The sequence below is a fragment of the Pelmatolapia mariae genome, linkage group LG16_19, assembly GCF_036321145.2.
Source record: "Pelmatolapia mariae isolate MD_Pm_ZW linkage group LG16_19, Pm_UMD_F_2, whole genome shotgun sequence".
Classification (NCBI taxonomy): domain Eukaryota; kingdom Metazoa; phylum Chordata; class Actinopteri; order Cichliformes; family Cichlidae; genus Pelmatolapia; species Pelmatolapia mariae.
Window position 1 is genome coordinate 42,926,136 of NC_086241.1, and position 17,336 is coordinate 42,943,471.

At 39.4% G+C, this 17,336-nt stretch overlaps 1 protein-coding gene across 2 annotated transcripts in view; it reads right to left on the reverse strand.

Moving 5' to 3' along the window:
* Positions 1-5,072: 5,072 nt before the first annotated feature.
* akap6 (A kinase (PRKA) anchor protein 6) overlaps positions 5,073-17,336 on the reverse strand; it is a 215,407-nt gene continuing 203,143 nt past the window's right edge. For both annotated transcript variants that reach the window (XM_063496793.1, XM_063496794.1), the window contains exons 21-23: positions 15,500-16,783; positions 11,989-12,075; positions 5,073-9,209 (exon numbers count right to left, since the gene is read on the reverse strand). In XM_063496793.1, the coding sequence (XP_063352863.1) occupies positions 9,165-9,209; positions 11,989-12,075; positions 15,500-16,783 (1,416 nt within the window). In that variant the 3' untranslated portion in view covers positions 5,073-9,164. The remainder of the gene's footprint in view (positions 9,210-11,988; positions 12,076-15,499; positions 16,784-17,336) is intronic.

Consider the following 17,336-nt stretch of genomic DNA (forward strand, 5'->3'; position numbering starts at 1 on the left):
TGTTCACCTCAACAATAAACTGAACTGGACTACAAATACAGACATCCTGTATAAGAAGGGCCAGAGTCGACTCCACCTGCTGAGGAGACTGAGGTCCTTCGGAGTCTGCAGGACTCTGTTAAGGATATTCTATGACACTGTGGTAGCATCTGCCCTTTTCTATGCCTGCTGGGGGAGTGGATGCACGGACAGGGACAGGAGCAGGATTGACAAACTGGTGCGAAGGTCTAGCTCCGTGCTGGGATGTCCCCTGGAGTCTGTGGAGGTGGTTGGCAAGAGGAGGATGTTAGTAAAGCTGACATCCATCATGAACAACCCACATCACCCACTGCATGAGTATGTGAGTGGGCTGAGCAGCTCCTTTAGTCAGAGACTGAAACACCCTCGCTGCAGGAAGGAGCGCTTTTGCAGATCATTCATCCCAACAGCAGTTAGACTCTATAACTCCTCAATCACGATGTCATAAGCCACTGGACACTGTGAACATCCACGGTCACCACTTCATGCATAATGGACCTTCCATGTGTATGGACATGTGCAGGTATATATGTATGTATATGTATACATATGTATATTTAGTGTGTACATGTGTGTGTACATGTCTATACATAGGAATAGTAGTGGTACAATAGTTATGTCAAGCTATATAGTTTATGTCTTCCATATTTCCAACCATATCCATAATCACATACTGTGTATGCTACCATTGTATATAGTGTATTATCTTACTTTTTTTCATTGATTGTACTTATTTGTATTTTTGTATTTACTTCTGATATCTGTACCTGAGCTGAGGTGACGCAAAAATTTCCCCGTTGTGGGATCAATAAAGTCTTATCTTATCTTATCTTATCTTATCTTATCTTATCTTATCTTATCTAAGAAGTAATCCTGGCTAGCAGGGGCATCACCGGGGGGTGGGGGGGCCTCAGTGACCTCCCCTGGCAAGACTGTCAGGTAATAATTTTAATAAACGTGATGGACTGTTTTGAATAAATGTGATGCCAAAAGATTTTGTTTTGTTTTGTACCAGTAAATAGTTTGTTTTGTTACACATGAAGGTTTCTGTGTGGTGTTTGAAATTTTGAAAGTCTTATTTCCAGTGAAAGAACTACTGACCAAAGTGACTGATGGTACTTGTTATATTCTCTACCCAAATGGTCGCAGCAGATGGCCACCCCTCCCTCCCTGAGCCTGGTTCTGCTGGAGGTTTCTTCCTGTTAAAAGGGAGTTTTTCCTTCTCACTGTCACCAAAGTGCTCATAGGGGGTCGTATAATTGTTGGGTTTTTCCTCTGCATGTATTCTTGTGCAGCCTACCTTACAAATATAAAGCACCTTGAGGTGACTGTTGTTGTGATTTGGCGCTGTATAAATAAAATTGAATGGAAGTGAATATTTGATCCATATCAGGTTGCAAAAAAGCTGGTGCCAATCTGTGGACAGATCACTGGTGCACCTCAGGGCCAACATAGAGACAGGCAACAGTTCACACTCTTACATGATCTAATACTTATTTGTCTTTCCTGAACAAATTTGCTCTTAAAGTTAACTCCAGTCAGTTAGTCAATCAGTTAAAACAGGTTATTATGGATTTCAAAATCTTGTTTGGTTTTCATACATGCCTATTTTCAGTGATATCAACTTTAAAGCAGGAATTAACTAGGTATGTAATTCATGGTTAAAAAGCTGCTCCAAAATTATGGCGTCTAGCTGATGTACTAGATATTAGTTGGCCATCTGCTAGACACTATTTAAAGCTTCATTAGTAAAACTTTGATATTTGATTCTTTTGTCCATGAGGACATATATGCTATAATGAACTGCATCCCTGGGGGTGAAATCATATTTACAGCTTCATTTTTCAAATCACACCTTATCCTATGGTGCTAACCAGATGTCACACAACAGCAGCCTATTTCACTGGATTGAAAGGGTAGAGGGACAATTGATGAACACTATGGCAGCCCTGAGGCTTGCACAAATAAGGTCACACGAAAACAGGAATATAATTTACATGTAGATAAAGATTATGATATACTTTTTTTGGTTACATTTGAACATTTCCATCTAGTAATACTGCATTGTAGGAGAGGTCCACTATGGGGGGGACCCAACCGTCAGTGTGATTATAAGGCCAAGAAAACAATGTTGCTGTCTCAACCTTTCTGGGGTAAGACGTCGCTTTTTGTTGAATATATAGTAATTTCAATTTACTTTTCACAACTTTTAAATAACTGATTGAAAACAAAATATTTGATGACTTTTTCCAATGGCAGTCACCTATGAATCCTATCAAATTGTTTGGACACATCACTTATAAGATCACATGGTTTTACTGTTATATTACTTTGAATTCAGTTCAATTCAGTTATACTCACCAAATCACAACAACAATCAGCGCAAAGAAAGTTTCTGTGGTCTGAACACAAAGTTCAGACCACAGGTCTGGAGCCTATCCCAGCTGTCATAGGGCGAGAAGCGGGGTACACCCTGGACAGGTCACCAGTCTGTCACAGGGCTAACACACAGGGACAGACAACCATTTTCGCTCACATTCACTCCCGCATTCACACCTATGGGGAATTTGGATTAACCAATTAACCTATCCCCACTAACTGCATGTCTTTGGACCATGGGAGGAAGCCGGAGTACCCGGAGGGAACCCACGCAAACACGGGGAGAACATGCAAACTCCACACAGAAAGACCCCGGCCTGATGGTGGAATTGAACTCAGGACCTTCTTGCTGTGCGGCAACAGTGCTAACCACCGTGCCACCATGCTGTATTCATTTTATTAAATTATTATTTTTTTAATGTTGGAGGTTTTTTATGTTTGGCTGCAGTAACACAGCAGTTTCCCAACGTTTGTGATAAAGTGTTTCTTATCTTATGTAGCGGCAATTTTTTGGTTGTAGATTCATGTGAAATGAAAAGCTAGAAAGCCAGAGCAGCTTTTCGCAGTATTTACCTCAGTGACATCCAGGAAAAACATTCCTGGATGTATTTCTTGTAGTTGTTGTTCCGCCCTGACTGGAATGGTCACATGAATTCATAACATAAAGTTTACAGATTGTAATAAGTTGTACTTTTGCCTTTGCGTAATTAATACTGAGTTACATACAGCACATATGCATCAGTGTGTGCTTAACAAGAGTAAACTGTTGCTTACTAGTAGAAAGACAAGCTAACATATTTCGAGTCACCATTATCTTTTCCAAAGGAAACATGGCTTTGCAAGAGTTGTTCTCTGATATAATTTCAAGTAATATTGCCACGGGTTGATACCACAGCAATAGTCATTTTCAGCCTCAGAAAATATTTTCTGAAAGCTAATTGGTTTATAGGAATCTGAGTATGGCACATTCGTGTGTGATGTGTTCTGAATGGAAAAGAGAATTTTTATCGCCAAACCAACAACATTAAGTCAAGTTCAGATTTAAATTATGTTATCAAGGAGACTCTCTGCAATCAGGGACATATTGATTTGCAGTATGAGTAAGAGATTCATACAGTATGCCTTTATATTCAGCATACAAAAACATCCCATTTATTCCTCTGCCCATCCTCCCCATTATCCAGCCATCCTCACTGTGTTATCAGTAGCATTTCCTGGTTCCACAATCTGACCTCCTTCTGATGAAGTAAACATTGTTTAATGTTCAAGTAATATTGCCAAAGTGAGTGTTTATCATCATATCCAATCACATTCTTCAGCTTTCAATTGTGCCTCATCTCCTCTGCAGTTAAAACTTTGCATCTGTGTGTGCAGGGTGAAGGTAAGCAGCTAAGCTTGGGGCAGCAGGAAAACAGGTCTTATTAAAGGCACAAATATATATCTTTGGGAGATGAAAAAAATGTTAATGATGCATTTCAGATGATTGAGGGCCTGACACACTGCTTTTGTCATAGGAAAATATCAGAACTCCAGTTCTGATTTCAGTGTAGAAGAACTGTGTACCAAACAACAACTGCAAACCAGCCCAGTGTGGGCAGGTAATCTTAAGAATTACTTGCTGTAACTTGAATCAATCTTAAATTTGTCTATCTGCGAACAGCTGACAATGTTAAATTTGTCTCAAAATCCCAAGTGGGCATGCAACGTGATCAAGTATCCGGTTATTGGTGCACCTGAATGGGTGTGATTGGTGCACACACATTTAAGGTTTGGTGAGTGAGCGCGGGAGATGTTGCGTGTAGTTTTAGACATTTGTACACACAGAAAGGTTTTCGAAAAAGAAAATGACCAGATTTGTGATGCTGAATTTAATAAATTGTGTATAAATGATCAGTATTTATTCAGGTTTGGATGTAGAATCAAGTAAAGAAGACATGAAGTAGAACTGGAGGTGGCACAGCTGAAGAAAGGACATTTTTCATTGGGAGGGACCAGAATGGAAAGGCTTAGAAATAAGTAGATCAGAGGGACAGTTCAGGTTTAGTTGTCAACAGACAATGTTAGAGAGGCAGGGCTAAGATGGTTTGGACGTGTGCAGAGGACGGATGAATGTTGAATATGGAGCTGCTGCTCAGGAGGAAAAGAGGAAGACCTCAGAGAAGGTTTATAGATGAAGGACATGCAGAGAGTTGGTGTGACAGAGGAGGATGCTAAGAATAGAGTGAGATGGAGATGCTGTGGTGACCCCTAAAAGGAATAAGACAAGAAAACAATCCACAGTTGGTGACACTAGCAGACCACATTTGCTTGCAGTCTCATAGGGTTAGGGTCTATTGGGATATCCCATGTGTTGAAAGTAGTAGTAAATGGTAGACAACAGCGTGTCAAAATGTAATGAAGAAAGAAATGGGAAGTTATTATGTAATAATTGGTAAATATGCATCATAAATGCCCCACTCATCCAACCAACTTCACATCTTCAAGGTTGTTTTCCCAACTCTCTCTAGAATGAGCTTTTTTGAACTTTTGATGCTTTTCTGAAGCACTTAGATCAAATCACATGATCACCAGTAACTTGTCTCCCCTGTGTATTAGGTCCAGCATGATTTCTGCTCTAATCAAAATGAGAGATACAAAACAACAAAATAAACAAAGCACAACACAAAATCACAGAATTGTTTTCCAATAAATTAAGTTTATTTCAGTTGGCTTTAGTTAGCAGGAACCATGCACTCAAGCTCTTTATGGCAGTACTAATAATAAAGATATTTCACATCACAGACCACATAAAGAGAAAAACACAGACTCCAAGCATTCCCCCCTCTTGCATTTTACATCAAGGTTTACACCTTTACATATATACACAAGCTCAACATGAACCTTGCTGTTTTTTCTTTTCTTTTTTTTTAACATTTTTTTCTTGCATGTTGCATGTTTTCTACCTGGGAAAGCAGTGTATTTATTTGAAAAAAAAAAGGTAGGAGAAGTAACAGTGGAGCAAGGCACACAATTATACTTTAAAGATTTCAAATCCTATATTGTCCTACACACACTTGTCTCGGCACCAATCCCAAACTCTAGCGTCACTGCTAATCGTCATCTCAGGAGTCGCCCAGAAGGTAAAAAAAAAAAGAAAGAAAATGATACATGATACAATATTTGTGTAAATACATACAGCAGTATTAATACAACACACGTCCCATCAACAGTGATCAAACTGTAATGTCTACACAACACCACTTCAGCTCTCACCAACTTTGGTCGTGTTGCATAGATAGAATACCATTTTGTTTTTATGTTGGGGTTTTTTTGTTCCTTTTGTTTTTGGACACCTGGTTTAGCAGAGAATTTTGTCTTTTTTCATATTTGGTTTGACTATCAAGCAGCACTTTGAAAGGTTATACTGGTTCTGAAAGAGACAGGCTCAACCTCAAACTGAATGATCTATAGAGGATTCACTATAGTATCGTCACAAATTTACCCTACAAGACACGGTTAGGGTATGTTCAATGAGTCTGCAAAGCAGGACAGTTCTCAAGGAACTTTCTCAAAATTCTGTCCAAATTAGGCAGTACTTATCATACACCTGCCTTTGGACAGGTATATACTTTAGACTTGACTTGGGGAACCTGGAGAAAATGAGTCGCAGCATTTAACTGCAAAAGCAGACAACCTCCCTCCCAAAAAAGACAGTGTTTGTACATTAATCTTTGAATCCTCAATTGCAAAAAGCTTGAGAGCTATGACATAATCAGCTAGCTGGAATTAAAACAAGAACAACTCTTCTATGTCTTTTCCTAAGTTTCACCAAGAACTAACTGGTCAGTGCATCAAATGAGGAGTAAGCACTTCATATTCACTGAAATTGTCATAAGTGTAATTATTACCAAAGTAATAATACTGTCCATTTCAGTACTTGTGGAGACACGTCTTAAGATTTAGCAGTGTTAGATAAAGACAGATCCGAATGACCTCTAGAAATGGATGAGAAGGATTTAACTGTGTCCGATTCCTTCAGTCTGTGTTCTAGGTAGTAAATAGCGATGTTCCTAGGGACTATTGTAATAGTCAAAGGAGAAAATTATTTATACTAGAAGACCTGTCTGATTTTTCTGATACAAACATGTATTTTAGAGCCATTTAAACAGTTAACTGCAGTTCTTTAACAGACTGTATTGAAAATGTTGCTGAAATTTGTGCAAAACAAGCACCCAGTCTGGTTCATTTGCCAAGTGCAGCTAACCTTAACAATGCTAGTCTAAGTAGTGCTAGCGCTAAAGACTCTACAGCTGGGACCAAGAGCTTTAATTTCTGTTAGCGTAACATCCACAGAGAACCAGTAGAACGCAGAATGTGGTTACATATTGCTCTGTTTGATGGTTATATGCCAGTTTACACTGACAAGCTAGCATACAACTGCTCAGAGAGCAGGGTGCTGCTGTCTTTTGGGACTGTAGCCCCAGTTGGTGGATCTGGTTGATCTTAGAACTAACAGTTTACTTTTATACTTAAATTTCAATAACTACTTCAAATGACTGGCATTTCTGAAGCTGACCAGCAAAGGTAGCATTTAATATTTAATTAGTCACACACATCCTTAGTAATTGCTTTGTTCAGTCGAAATACACTTTTATGTTTTTCTATGCAGTATAAGACGACTTTGTGTGCTCTTTGTACCTTAATCGTAAGAGTTTAACAAAACAGATTAATGCCAGCAGAGCTGTTTTAGTGAGGTTAATATTTGTAATATTTTTTAACATACCCTTAATTTTTTTTCTCTTATCATCACTTGTGTTTTCATGTCTGTTAGTATTAAGCTCTTCCCACCCTCCAAATCTTTTTTCCTGATATCTTAAATAAATTTAGTTTAATTTATTTGATTATAGAACCATGGCTTAGCGATCCACTAACTTACACCACAACTCAATTTTAGTGCTGTTTCTACTACAATGACGGGCTTCTACCACAACCACTGTGAGCAGACCTAATGAAACTGACCATGTGACAGTAGCAGATTATGAAAACTTACACAATCTAGCAAGTGTTATTTTTAGGAAGTTACATGCTGAAACACTGGGCTATGTAACTTTAAGCAGTGTGCTGTAAGAAAAGAGCGTTTACAACTGCAGTGTAAAAACACCAACTTAGATACAGTAAGAAGCAGACTTGGTAAAGATAAGATGTACAGTGTCACAACCAATACTGAGGTAGCTCCAGAATATTATAGAACCAGAGGCTTTTGAGGAGTGATGTGAGACAACAGAAACAGAAAATGAAAAATCTGAAAAAATCAGAGCTCCAGTTTCTTTGACTTCAGGTCAACTGAATTTAGGTCTTTTGCTTAGAAATTAAAAAAGTGAAGCAAAAAATCAATTAGGCAGTTATATAAAAGTCAGATGTTTCCCTCAGCCACCTTGTTTTCAGTCTTTATGCCCCTTATTGGTCAAATAAAGTTTCCATAGCTATACCTGCCAAAGAAACAAACCCATCGCCCAGTTGACAGAGCTGCCATAGATGTCCAGAAAACGCCTGACAGGATGCAGGTTTCACTGAGCTGTTATTTCGTTTTATTCACTCAACCTCGGGTTTTGTTCATGTTAGGTGATTTCTGTTTGGAAACAGTGATAATTTTGTCTTCTTTTGTCATAACCGACCAGTAGCAAATCATTTTCAGGAACAGAAAATGGGCAGCTGTCCAGAACCTCTGATAGAAGACTTGAATGACTTGTAGTTGAATTTATTATTCATGTTTCTGTGGAGTGCTCTACACAGTGACACACTGATTTCATTTATGCTCATCACCACATCATGGTTGTTTTTCTGCTGCTATTCTTATAGCGTTGATTCTCAAACTCTCCAAAAAATCTGATTGGCCTTTGATATCTTTTTTGTTTTATATATCATTTCAACTTTTTTTTTAATATCTAACCTTTTCCATTTTATGTTGAGTCAGTTAGATTAATTGCATGAATTTAGCAGTAACAATTGAACCAGATTACCTCTGTGTATTAATGTAACATGTTTTCTTTGTGGAAAAACCAGCCTCTAGGAAATAAAACAAACTAGCCCCAAGAAAAGAAATTCAAAAAAGTACAGTAAATTCCACCTGATTTCTGAACAACTCACATTAGTTAAATTTACTGCTTATTGAAAGTTTAAAAGCTCAGGTAGCACTGTTAAATTGTTTTAAATAGTCAAAACAAGCTACAAAACATAGCAAAATGAAAATGAGGCTGATTTTGCATTGCCGGCATTTAAACAGTAAAGCTAGTCTGTGTTGTTCAGTGTATTTTCCTCTTTAGCCCAGTGTTATGTAACGGACATGACATTAAATTTTATGAGTCATGGCCCATATATAATATCTCTCTGCCCTTAGTCACCTTGAAACAGTTTGCAAATTGTTGCTGGACATAATTCTGCTACAATACTTTCTTTATAACTCTTAACATCTTTCTCCTAATGATTGTATTTTCATATTCTATATACTGTCCCCAGATTAACTCATAAATATGCTCAGCCAAACCCCAAAGCTGCAGCATAATCACAAGCTCAACCCTGAAATAAGACATAAAGACTCTGACTAAGAATCAGTTGACAATCAATTTGAAGGTCACCCTGAAATGATTAAATGAGTCAGTCTTGAATTACAACAGTGAGAACTGAGAGATGATAAATGCGAAAGCTCCAGGAACAGAGAGGGGCCATCCAGAGTGATGAGGCTAAGAAGAGAGATCACTTCACCGATGAAGAAGACGAAAGGCGCTCGCTTACTGCTGGATCCTGGAGGTTCCTGCTCCCAACACGGCTGGTCTCTGGATGAATGGATGGACAGAAAGAGTAGGTTTGTTAGAGCAAAGCTGATGAAAACATAACATATTAGTCACTCCCTTTAAGCAGTTTATAGTGTTTATACCGTTTATGCTGCCCCACACTGCCAATCAATTTGGCTGATCGAGGTCATCTTTTTGGGCACGTCAAGAAAGCTTTGAGAGGAAGCATCAACTTCTGCTTCATCACTGCTTTGGTTTCCTTGCTTATGGTGACTTTGCCACTAGTTGAGACAATCAACTTGGATCTCAAACAAACTGTGTGCCACCGTTCAGCTACGGTGCGCATTGAACTGGAGTTTTTTTCACCACACCAAGACTCTTTCCATTTGCCTGATTTGACACACTTTGCCAATTTTGTGAACATGAACACTCAAGTTAGAAGCCAGAGCAAGACTTGTACTGAAAGATCTCAAAATAACATCTATGGTATTGCTGAAAGCAGTCCAAATGACCCCCTTTTTAAAAGCAAGATTATCCTGACCAGGACATCTTGAACTTTCGATTTTACTTTGTCAGCATACAGGAATCTGGTGAGGTTGTTACAATTAAAAAAAATCTAATGACTAAAACAAAACCAAACAAAACCTGTACTCAGCCTGACATATACAGTCCAGCCAACAAAATATTCACTGTAGTTAATGTAGATTAATCCACCGTGGAAAAAAAGTTCAATAAATGCCTTTTTTTCATATTACCAAAAGATTACTCAAGATGAATTCAGCCAGCTGAGACTCAAGTGTTACTGTGCATTTTAAAGCTGTAATATGCATTCGAAATGAAACCTTTCTGAAGATATGCTTTTCCACATCAGATAATTTTTCCCTCTTATTTACTTTTTGTTGTGAATCTATTAAATGCTGAATATATTACATTTTTTCAGTTGTTCTTTTACAGCATGAATTGTATTGAATAATTTGATGTTTTATACATTCAGCAGCGCTCTCTATTCCATTCCATGTACATAAGGTGTGTATCGATATTCAGCTTCGTCCAGTCTTCTTTGTGATGAAACTTTCCAAACATGAGTAAGCGATGAAGCCTGAACACACTTTCAAACACACATGCACACACACACACACACACCCTCTCGCTCCTGTGTGTTTTGCTGCAGACCTTCTGCTGTCTGGGTCACAGAGCACATCATGAGTCGCATTCAGGATTGCTTTAATTGCACCTGTGTCTGTGTGTACAGTGTGTGTGTATGTGTGTGTATGTGTGTGTGTGTGTATGTGTGTGTGTGTGTTTGAACAGGTGGGCTAGACTGGGCCACGCCATGGGGGTCAGGACCAGCTGTACACATCGCTGGTATGATGTGTGTATGTAAGTGTTTGTGTGTCCTTTTGTCATGGTGTTACATGCAGTGTGTGTGCTCACTGAGCTTGATTTTGCTCTTTCATTTTGTTGTGTATGTGGGTTTGCCCTCTTGATAAGTCTGTGCATGCACATTTGTGTGTGTGCGTGTGTGCATGTGTGTACAACATGTCTGTCTAACCTGCAGCTGTTGGGCTGTCAGAGCTTCTACCTGGACTCTTATGCCCTGCCCTCAGGGGTGTGTGCATGTGCATGTTTGTGTGTTTAGAGTATGGGGGCAGTAGGGTTTGCTTAGCCCTGGAGGCACCCATAGGGCGGCCACATCTCTTTCTCTCTTACACACACAGGCGCACACACACATACACAGTCACAGACATACACACGCTCCAACACACACACACAGATTGTGTCAGTGATGGCTTTTGTTCTTGTTCTGCAGCTTCCTGGTTTGATTTGATTTTAAAAAGAAAGAGTAAGATGAAAGCAAAATAAATTCACTGTTTGTGTGGACCCAGCATAATGCAGAATAGCCACAGTTAGTTTATAAAATTTATAGTTATTAACAAGACATTACGACACATGTGAGGTGACTATTACAGTATTTCAATTTGCATCATTTATGTGAAAGCCATTAAAACTCCCATCATTAGGGTTACAGCCTGAACCTGAATTCACAAAACACAAACAAATGAGACATTTGAGAAGATATTTTGACAAATAATCACATAATATAAACCAAGATAAACAACACTTTTTGGTTTTGCACATGTAAATTCTATTTCATTTGTGGCATGTTCTGACATTGCAGACATCGTCTGGCTGCAAAGTCAGCATCATGGACACGGGAATGCTCTTTTTTTAATGTGTAGCGAGTTAACTCAGGATAAGTGGAAGAAAGCCATTAGGGGTTAAGGTTAAGTCACACATGAGGTGAGATGTTTGTCTTCTTCTGATTCTTCCAGTTAAGAAACTCTTTTTGTGTTAATTTCATTTTATTCTAATAAATAAAGAGATAGCAGGAAATAATTCTGGTGTTGGTTCATCTTTCATTTTATATCTATTCAGTACGATTCAATGACTATATGTCATAACAAGACAATAGCTATTCAGTGTTTGCTGGGTAATAACACATAACTTTAAGCCCTTATACAATTGGAAATGGCAATGGCAATTTTATTTATATAGCACATTTCATTATAATTTAAATCAGGTATACAAAAATTCACCATACAAGACATTATCATAACAGCCTTTGTTTTGGCTTCTGCCTTTCTGTGATTGATTCGGTAGGCAGTGACAGCAATACATAATACAGGAGTAGAGCACTGCCAAATCCAATAGAGTAATCACACAATATCCCTAGTCTAAATGTGTCCAGTGATGGATAGATAAATGATGGTGAAAATGCTGTAACACCATATGTGACTTCTTTTCCCGTGTCTTAACCTACCCTGATGGTATCCGTCCTGTAGGTGGGCTGTCTCACTGAGGCTTGGCTCCGCCCCTGGGCTGTCCTGGCACTTAACTGAGAGCTCCCCTAATAGAGAAAAAGAGAAACAGAGCGTTGTGGAAAAATTAGGAACATTGAAACAAATACCTAAATCAAATTAAAGAACAAAGTAGAGAAAGAGAGGAAGAAAAGATGGGAAAAATTGTTCGGTCATTTTTGTTTCATTGTTTCAACAGTGAGAAAGAGACGGTAGGGAGTTGCGATGTATGGCTAAAAAGTGAGTAAAGGAGAGAGACAAACGAGAAGGGAGAGAAGAATAAATCAAAACAGCATTATCAGCCTGAAATGTTGTTTGTCTTTGTTTCCTAATCGGCTTGCACTTTCTTTGAGCCCAAACTGATGAAAAGTTACAAATTAAAACAATGAGCATCAGGCCGAAAACAATTCTCTCCCCCACTTCACTACGCTCTCTTAATTGGTTCGCAACTAATCGCTTTGTAATACTTGGGTAGCTATTATCCCTCCACATACTTATACCAATACCAGGAAGTCATGCACACAAACACAGATACACATATGCATACAGTTCCGCTTACATAAGCTAGCAGAGGCGCATCTACCCCCACTTTTGCTTTTTATTTCCTTCATCTGTTTGCTGCTATTTTAATAAATTAAAAACTAATGAGAACACTAAACCAGGACAAAACCGCTGCTGCAGGTCTGGTGATTCTGTTAACAACTGAGAAAAATAAATATTCAAAAACACAAAAGGAAAGCTACAATCAAATAGTTCTATAATCAACAAAATCTTAAGAAAGCAAAAGTTAAATAATGAAAAATACTGAGAATAAATCTCACAAACTAATAATTATATCCATGAAAAACTAATATAAATCATTTTAATGTAATATTTCTGACAAAAAATGTTTTTTTACTTAAAAAAAAATTCCTTAGTTTTTTATTCTTCTTTTAGTACCTTTTTCATAGTAGTTGGCCTGCTGTGCTACATCTCTTTTAGATATTTGTGCATTTGATTTGGTAAAGGTCACAGTACTGCCAAATTTGCATGTTGAATTCCCACTGTAATGGCCGCCATGCCCAAAGCCCTGCTTCACTTTCATTTCAGCTGTTAATTAAGTCACATTTCCATAATAAAAAGAAGAAAGTTGGCTAATTACTATAGGGATCTGACACAAACAAGTAAACGCCTCTGTCTCTGATCTCCTAAAGGGTGATTTTCCAGCCATTATTGTCAGGAAAGCTGTAAAAGACAAAACTTAAACTCATTGTTACAGAGATTTAAACTTAATGCTAACAAAGCATGCCAATGTTTGGAAGAATGTTGATACTCGGTTAAATATGGTGGTGCTGGAGGGTAGAAGCAATATGGACTATTGGGAAGGTTAGCTGGTGACCTAGCCTGTTGTGCTGTTAAGTTAATTTGTTTACTACCAGTTACAGACAGTATAAAAGCTTAACATAGCTACTGTTATTAAGACTTGAGTTGAGTCTTTCTACCATTGCCATATTAGTTGCCAAAACTAAACCAGACTAAACTAAAATAACGGATGTAATGAGAAGGATGGGGCCTGACTGTGAATCTGCACGCTCATTTTCTAATGACTACTGATTAACCAGTCATTAGCCAATGAGAGATAATCCTCTGTTTTGACACACTGTATGAGTAAGACTTAATTTTTTACTCAGTATGATGTACCATGAGAGAATGCATGAATTCAGAAAGCAAGCATTCACAGAGACCATGTCTGAAAGCTGTTTTCCTTCCTTCGTCCTACTTCTATACTTCTATATATCAGAAGTCTTCTTGCAACCACAACCATCTCCATCTGGCAGCCTTCAAAAAAAATACAGGTCTTTTTAGGCATTTCCACATTAGATTCATTTTACAACCATTAAGCAATGCCAGTGTTTTATTCTGTCTTGCTCCCAGTCAGCTCACCTACAAGTTAAAAAGCTAGCTAACTGGAATTCATGCTAAAGACATATACACTCGAGGTTTCCCTTGGGTTCAATACTGTGACACACTGTGACACGATCTCTTTCCGAACTCATCACATGCGGAAGCCTGGTTATAGCCTCTTCAAGCATCATTTTTCACTATACAAAATTAATTTAGTCACAGTGTGTATTTTCCCCTAAACCACAACCTTTTCCAGTTCTAAACAAGTAGCACTGATGCCTAAACCTAAAGAGTGCATAAAAGCAAGACCAAAAAGGAAGTGAAGTGAAAAACCCAAACCTAGGAAACCGTGATCTTTTGCTTAACAGATTTGCAACTTACACCAACTGTCCTGCCTCCTTAGAAGGAAAAGCTGTAATGTAAGTTTTTTCTCAAACAGGACCAGTACTGGGTGTGTTTATGGTGTATGGTGTGTATGGTGCACCAGTATACTGGGTGTTTACTGGTGCCTCGAGGCACCAGTAGTGGTGACTATGTGCAGGATATAGAAACGACTGCATGAAAACCAACTAGAAACTAGTTTAAAAATTAAACAAACTCTTCAGCTGGCTGTTGTTCTTTTAAAAAGCGACAACACTGATAAAGAGGGGAACTAGCAAGGTTGCAGAGATGGTAAAAAAAAATCCCTTACTCATTTGCATAAAGAAATAGAAGACTTAAAAAGAGCACAAACAGGCTAATTCAGCGATGAAATGAATTGAACGATCACTGCGGGAAGGGAAAGCTCTTAGCTGATGAATCCTAATGAAATCTGACTGATAGTAATTATGCTGATGTTGTTCTGTGGACCTTAACCTTTTAACTAAAAAACTGAGAAGTCTGCAAATCCCCCTTCCATTAACACCAGAGGGAAGAGAGAGGGATGAAGCAGAGGAGCAGAGAGGATAAGAAGAAGCGCTAAAAGCAGAAGGCATAGAGAAGGGGAAGACAGGAAAGATATTTGCAGGAGGAAAGGAAGAACAAATGAAGAGAGAAAGGAGAACGGGGGATGGAGGACAGATGAGAAAGTGAGGAAGATGGTGAGAAAAGGATAACTGGGAGAGAGGGAAGATGGAAGAAGAAAACACAAGAGAATGGGGGAGGATAACATATGTAGAAAAAGGAGAGGGAGAAATGAAGTGCACTGGAGAGGAGATGAGCATTGGATGAGAAATAACAAATAGAAATAGAGTACAGAAAGATTAAGTGAAAAAAACTAAAAGAAAGGTGTGGAAAGAAGTTTAGCAAAAAAAAGCGAAAAAAAAAAAAAGGAAACGAATGCAAGTACGAGTGTGTAGTGAAGAAAAGTAAGAGGAAGGATAAGGAGGATGAAGGGAAAAGGGAGGAGGAGAGGGCAGGTCACACATATCAACACCTGGCATGTCTGTCCAGCCTCAGAAATGGAAATGAAAGAAACACATACTGGCCTCATTACATTCATGCCCACTGAGGGGCTTGGACTAATACTTGGAGTAGAGAGGTAAAGTCAAGTATCAAGGCCATGTATAATGTCCTGAGATAGCACATCAGGCTAATACATGGAGCACTAACCTGCTTTGCTGTCGCAGTCTTCGCTTCCTGCTGCGAGCTCCTCCGTCCTCTCCTCCCCTTCTCCTCTGACTTCACCCACTGAGTATCCACCTCCCCTTGCCTCTCCCCCTCTCCCCTATCTGCTTCTCTCATCGCCAAGCAGTTAATTTTGGGATTAATACGCGTGGCGGTGGTGGCTGGCTCTTTTGAGGGATTTGTAGCGGAGCTGCAGACACTTATCTTGGTCATTACGGCGCCCATATTGGATTCAAGCGTTTTAGTATCTGCCAAACATTCGGCTGCGGAGGAGTCTATCGGGGCGACACGCGCCCGGGGATTAAGATAAGGAGGCCCCTCATTACGACTTCTCTCCTCCTGCGGCGTGCTGACACTCGCAGCGGCCGCGACTTCTCCTCCAGCAACATCACAGAGGAGGTACGGGTGCTCACCTCGTTTCTCTTCCTCTGTGCCGGAGGACACAGGAAGAGGAAGAAGAGAGGAAAGGTAGTCTTTTGGTTTGGAGCCAGGCCCCTGGAGGAAGGTGGCGTCGCTTGTTGAGGGTGGGGAGGTGGAAAATGAGCTGTAACAAGGCTCCAGGAAAGTAGAGGAAGAGCTCTGTGTGTCCTCTGCTGGACTTGTTCTTTGGAAATATAGTTGATCCTGGTTTTTCGCCCGTACTGTCTGCTTTGAGAGAGACAGGTAACCCAGAATGTCATCTGCTGGAGAATTGGGCCCGTCATCGGACGTAGACTGAAGATTGTTGTTTAAGCAAGACAGCGAAGGTACGCTGTCATTCATTTCATAGCCAAATGACAGGGGGGACTCAAAATTCTCCTTCAGAAAGAAGTACCGTGGTTTCTTGGTGAGAACCATGCTGTAGCAGAGAGGCGGGCCTAGATAAACCTCCTCTGTACAGGCTTCAAACAGAGTCACCTCTTCCCTGATGTCAGGGCTGGGAGGCAGAGACAGAGAGGGGCTAGTTTGCTCTTCATGGGTACCATCAGCGGCACAATAAGTTTCGCTGTCAGCAGACTTTAGATCAAGAGCGCAGACTTTGTTTTTGGTTCCGAGGCCGGGAGACGCTGAAATTTGCTGTCTGGTGCTTGTGAACAGCTCAGGGCTCGGGCTGTGGAGGCCTTGCGTTGGCGTGACATATGACGGGATGCTGTAGGGTGCTGGGGTGGAGCTCTTGTCCTCTGTGCACTGACTGACCTCGCCGCAGTCGCTGTCATGGGAAGAGAGAGACAGGTAGGAGTAGAAGTCTCCCTTCTTAAGGTGGAGGGGCCTGTGGGAGTGTTCGAGCACCTGAAGGGAGAGGAAGGAGAAGTTTTTGTGTTGCCTTTTGTTGTCTGCTCGTAAGGTTTGGAATTAAGGATCAAATGTGCTTCACTTATAGTAGAGCTCTGTCAGCTGACTGTATGAGTTCCATTTGTTTAAATGATGCTGACTTGGTTTAAAATTTTATTTGATTGTGGGCAAAAATGATAACAAATAGAATCAACTGCTAAATATTCATTTAGATTCTGAACACAAAGGATAGAAATAAGAATAACCTTTAGCGCTTTTATCAATAGCATCTTATTTGTTTTGAAATGACTTTTTCGTAATGTTATTTTGTATTATTTCTAATTTAAGATACCTACCATAATTACTAAACCATCAAATCTTGATTTACATATTCATATTTTACACTCAGGCACTTTTTGCATGGGGGGAAGTAAAACTTTTCTGCCTGATTTCTTTTTTCCTTTCAGAAATAACATGAAGACTGAAAACTGATTAGCTTTTAGATTACTTCACTTGCAAAAGATACCAAAGAAATTAGTCATTAAATCTGAAAAGTTATGATCTGTGATGC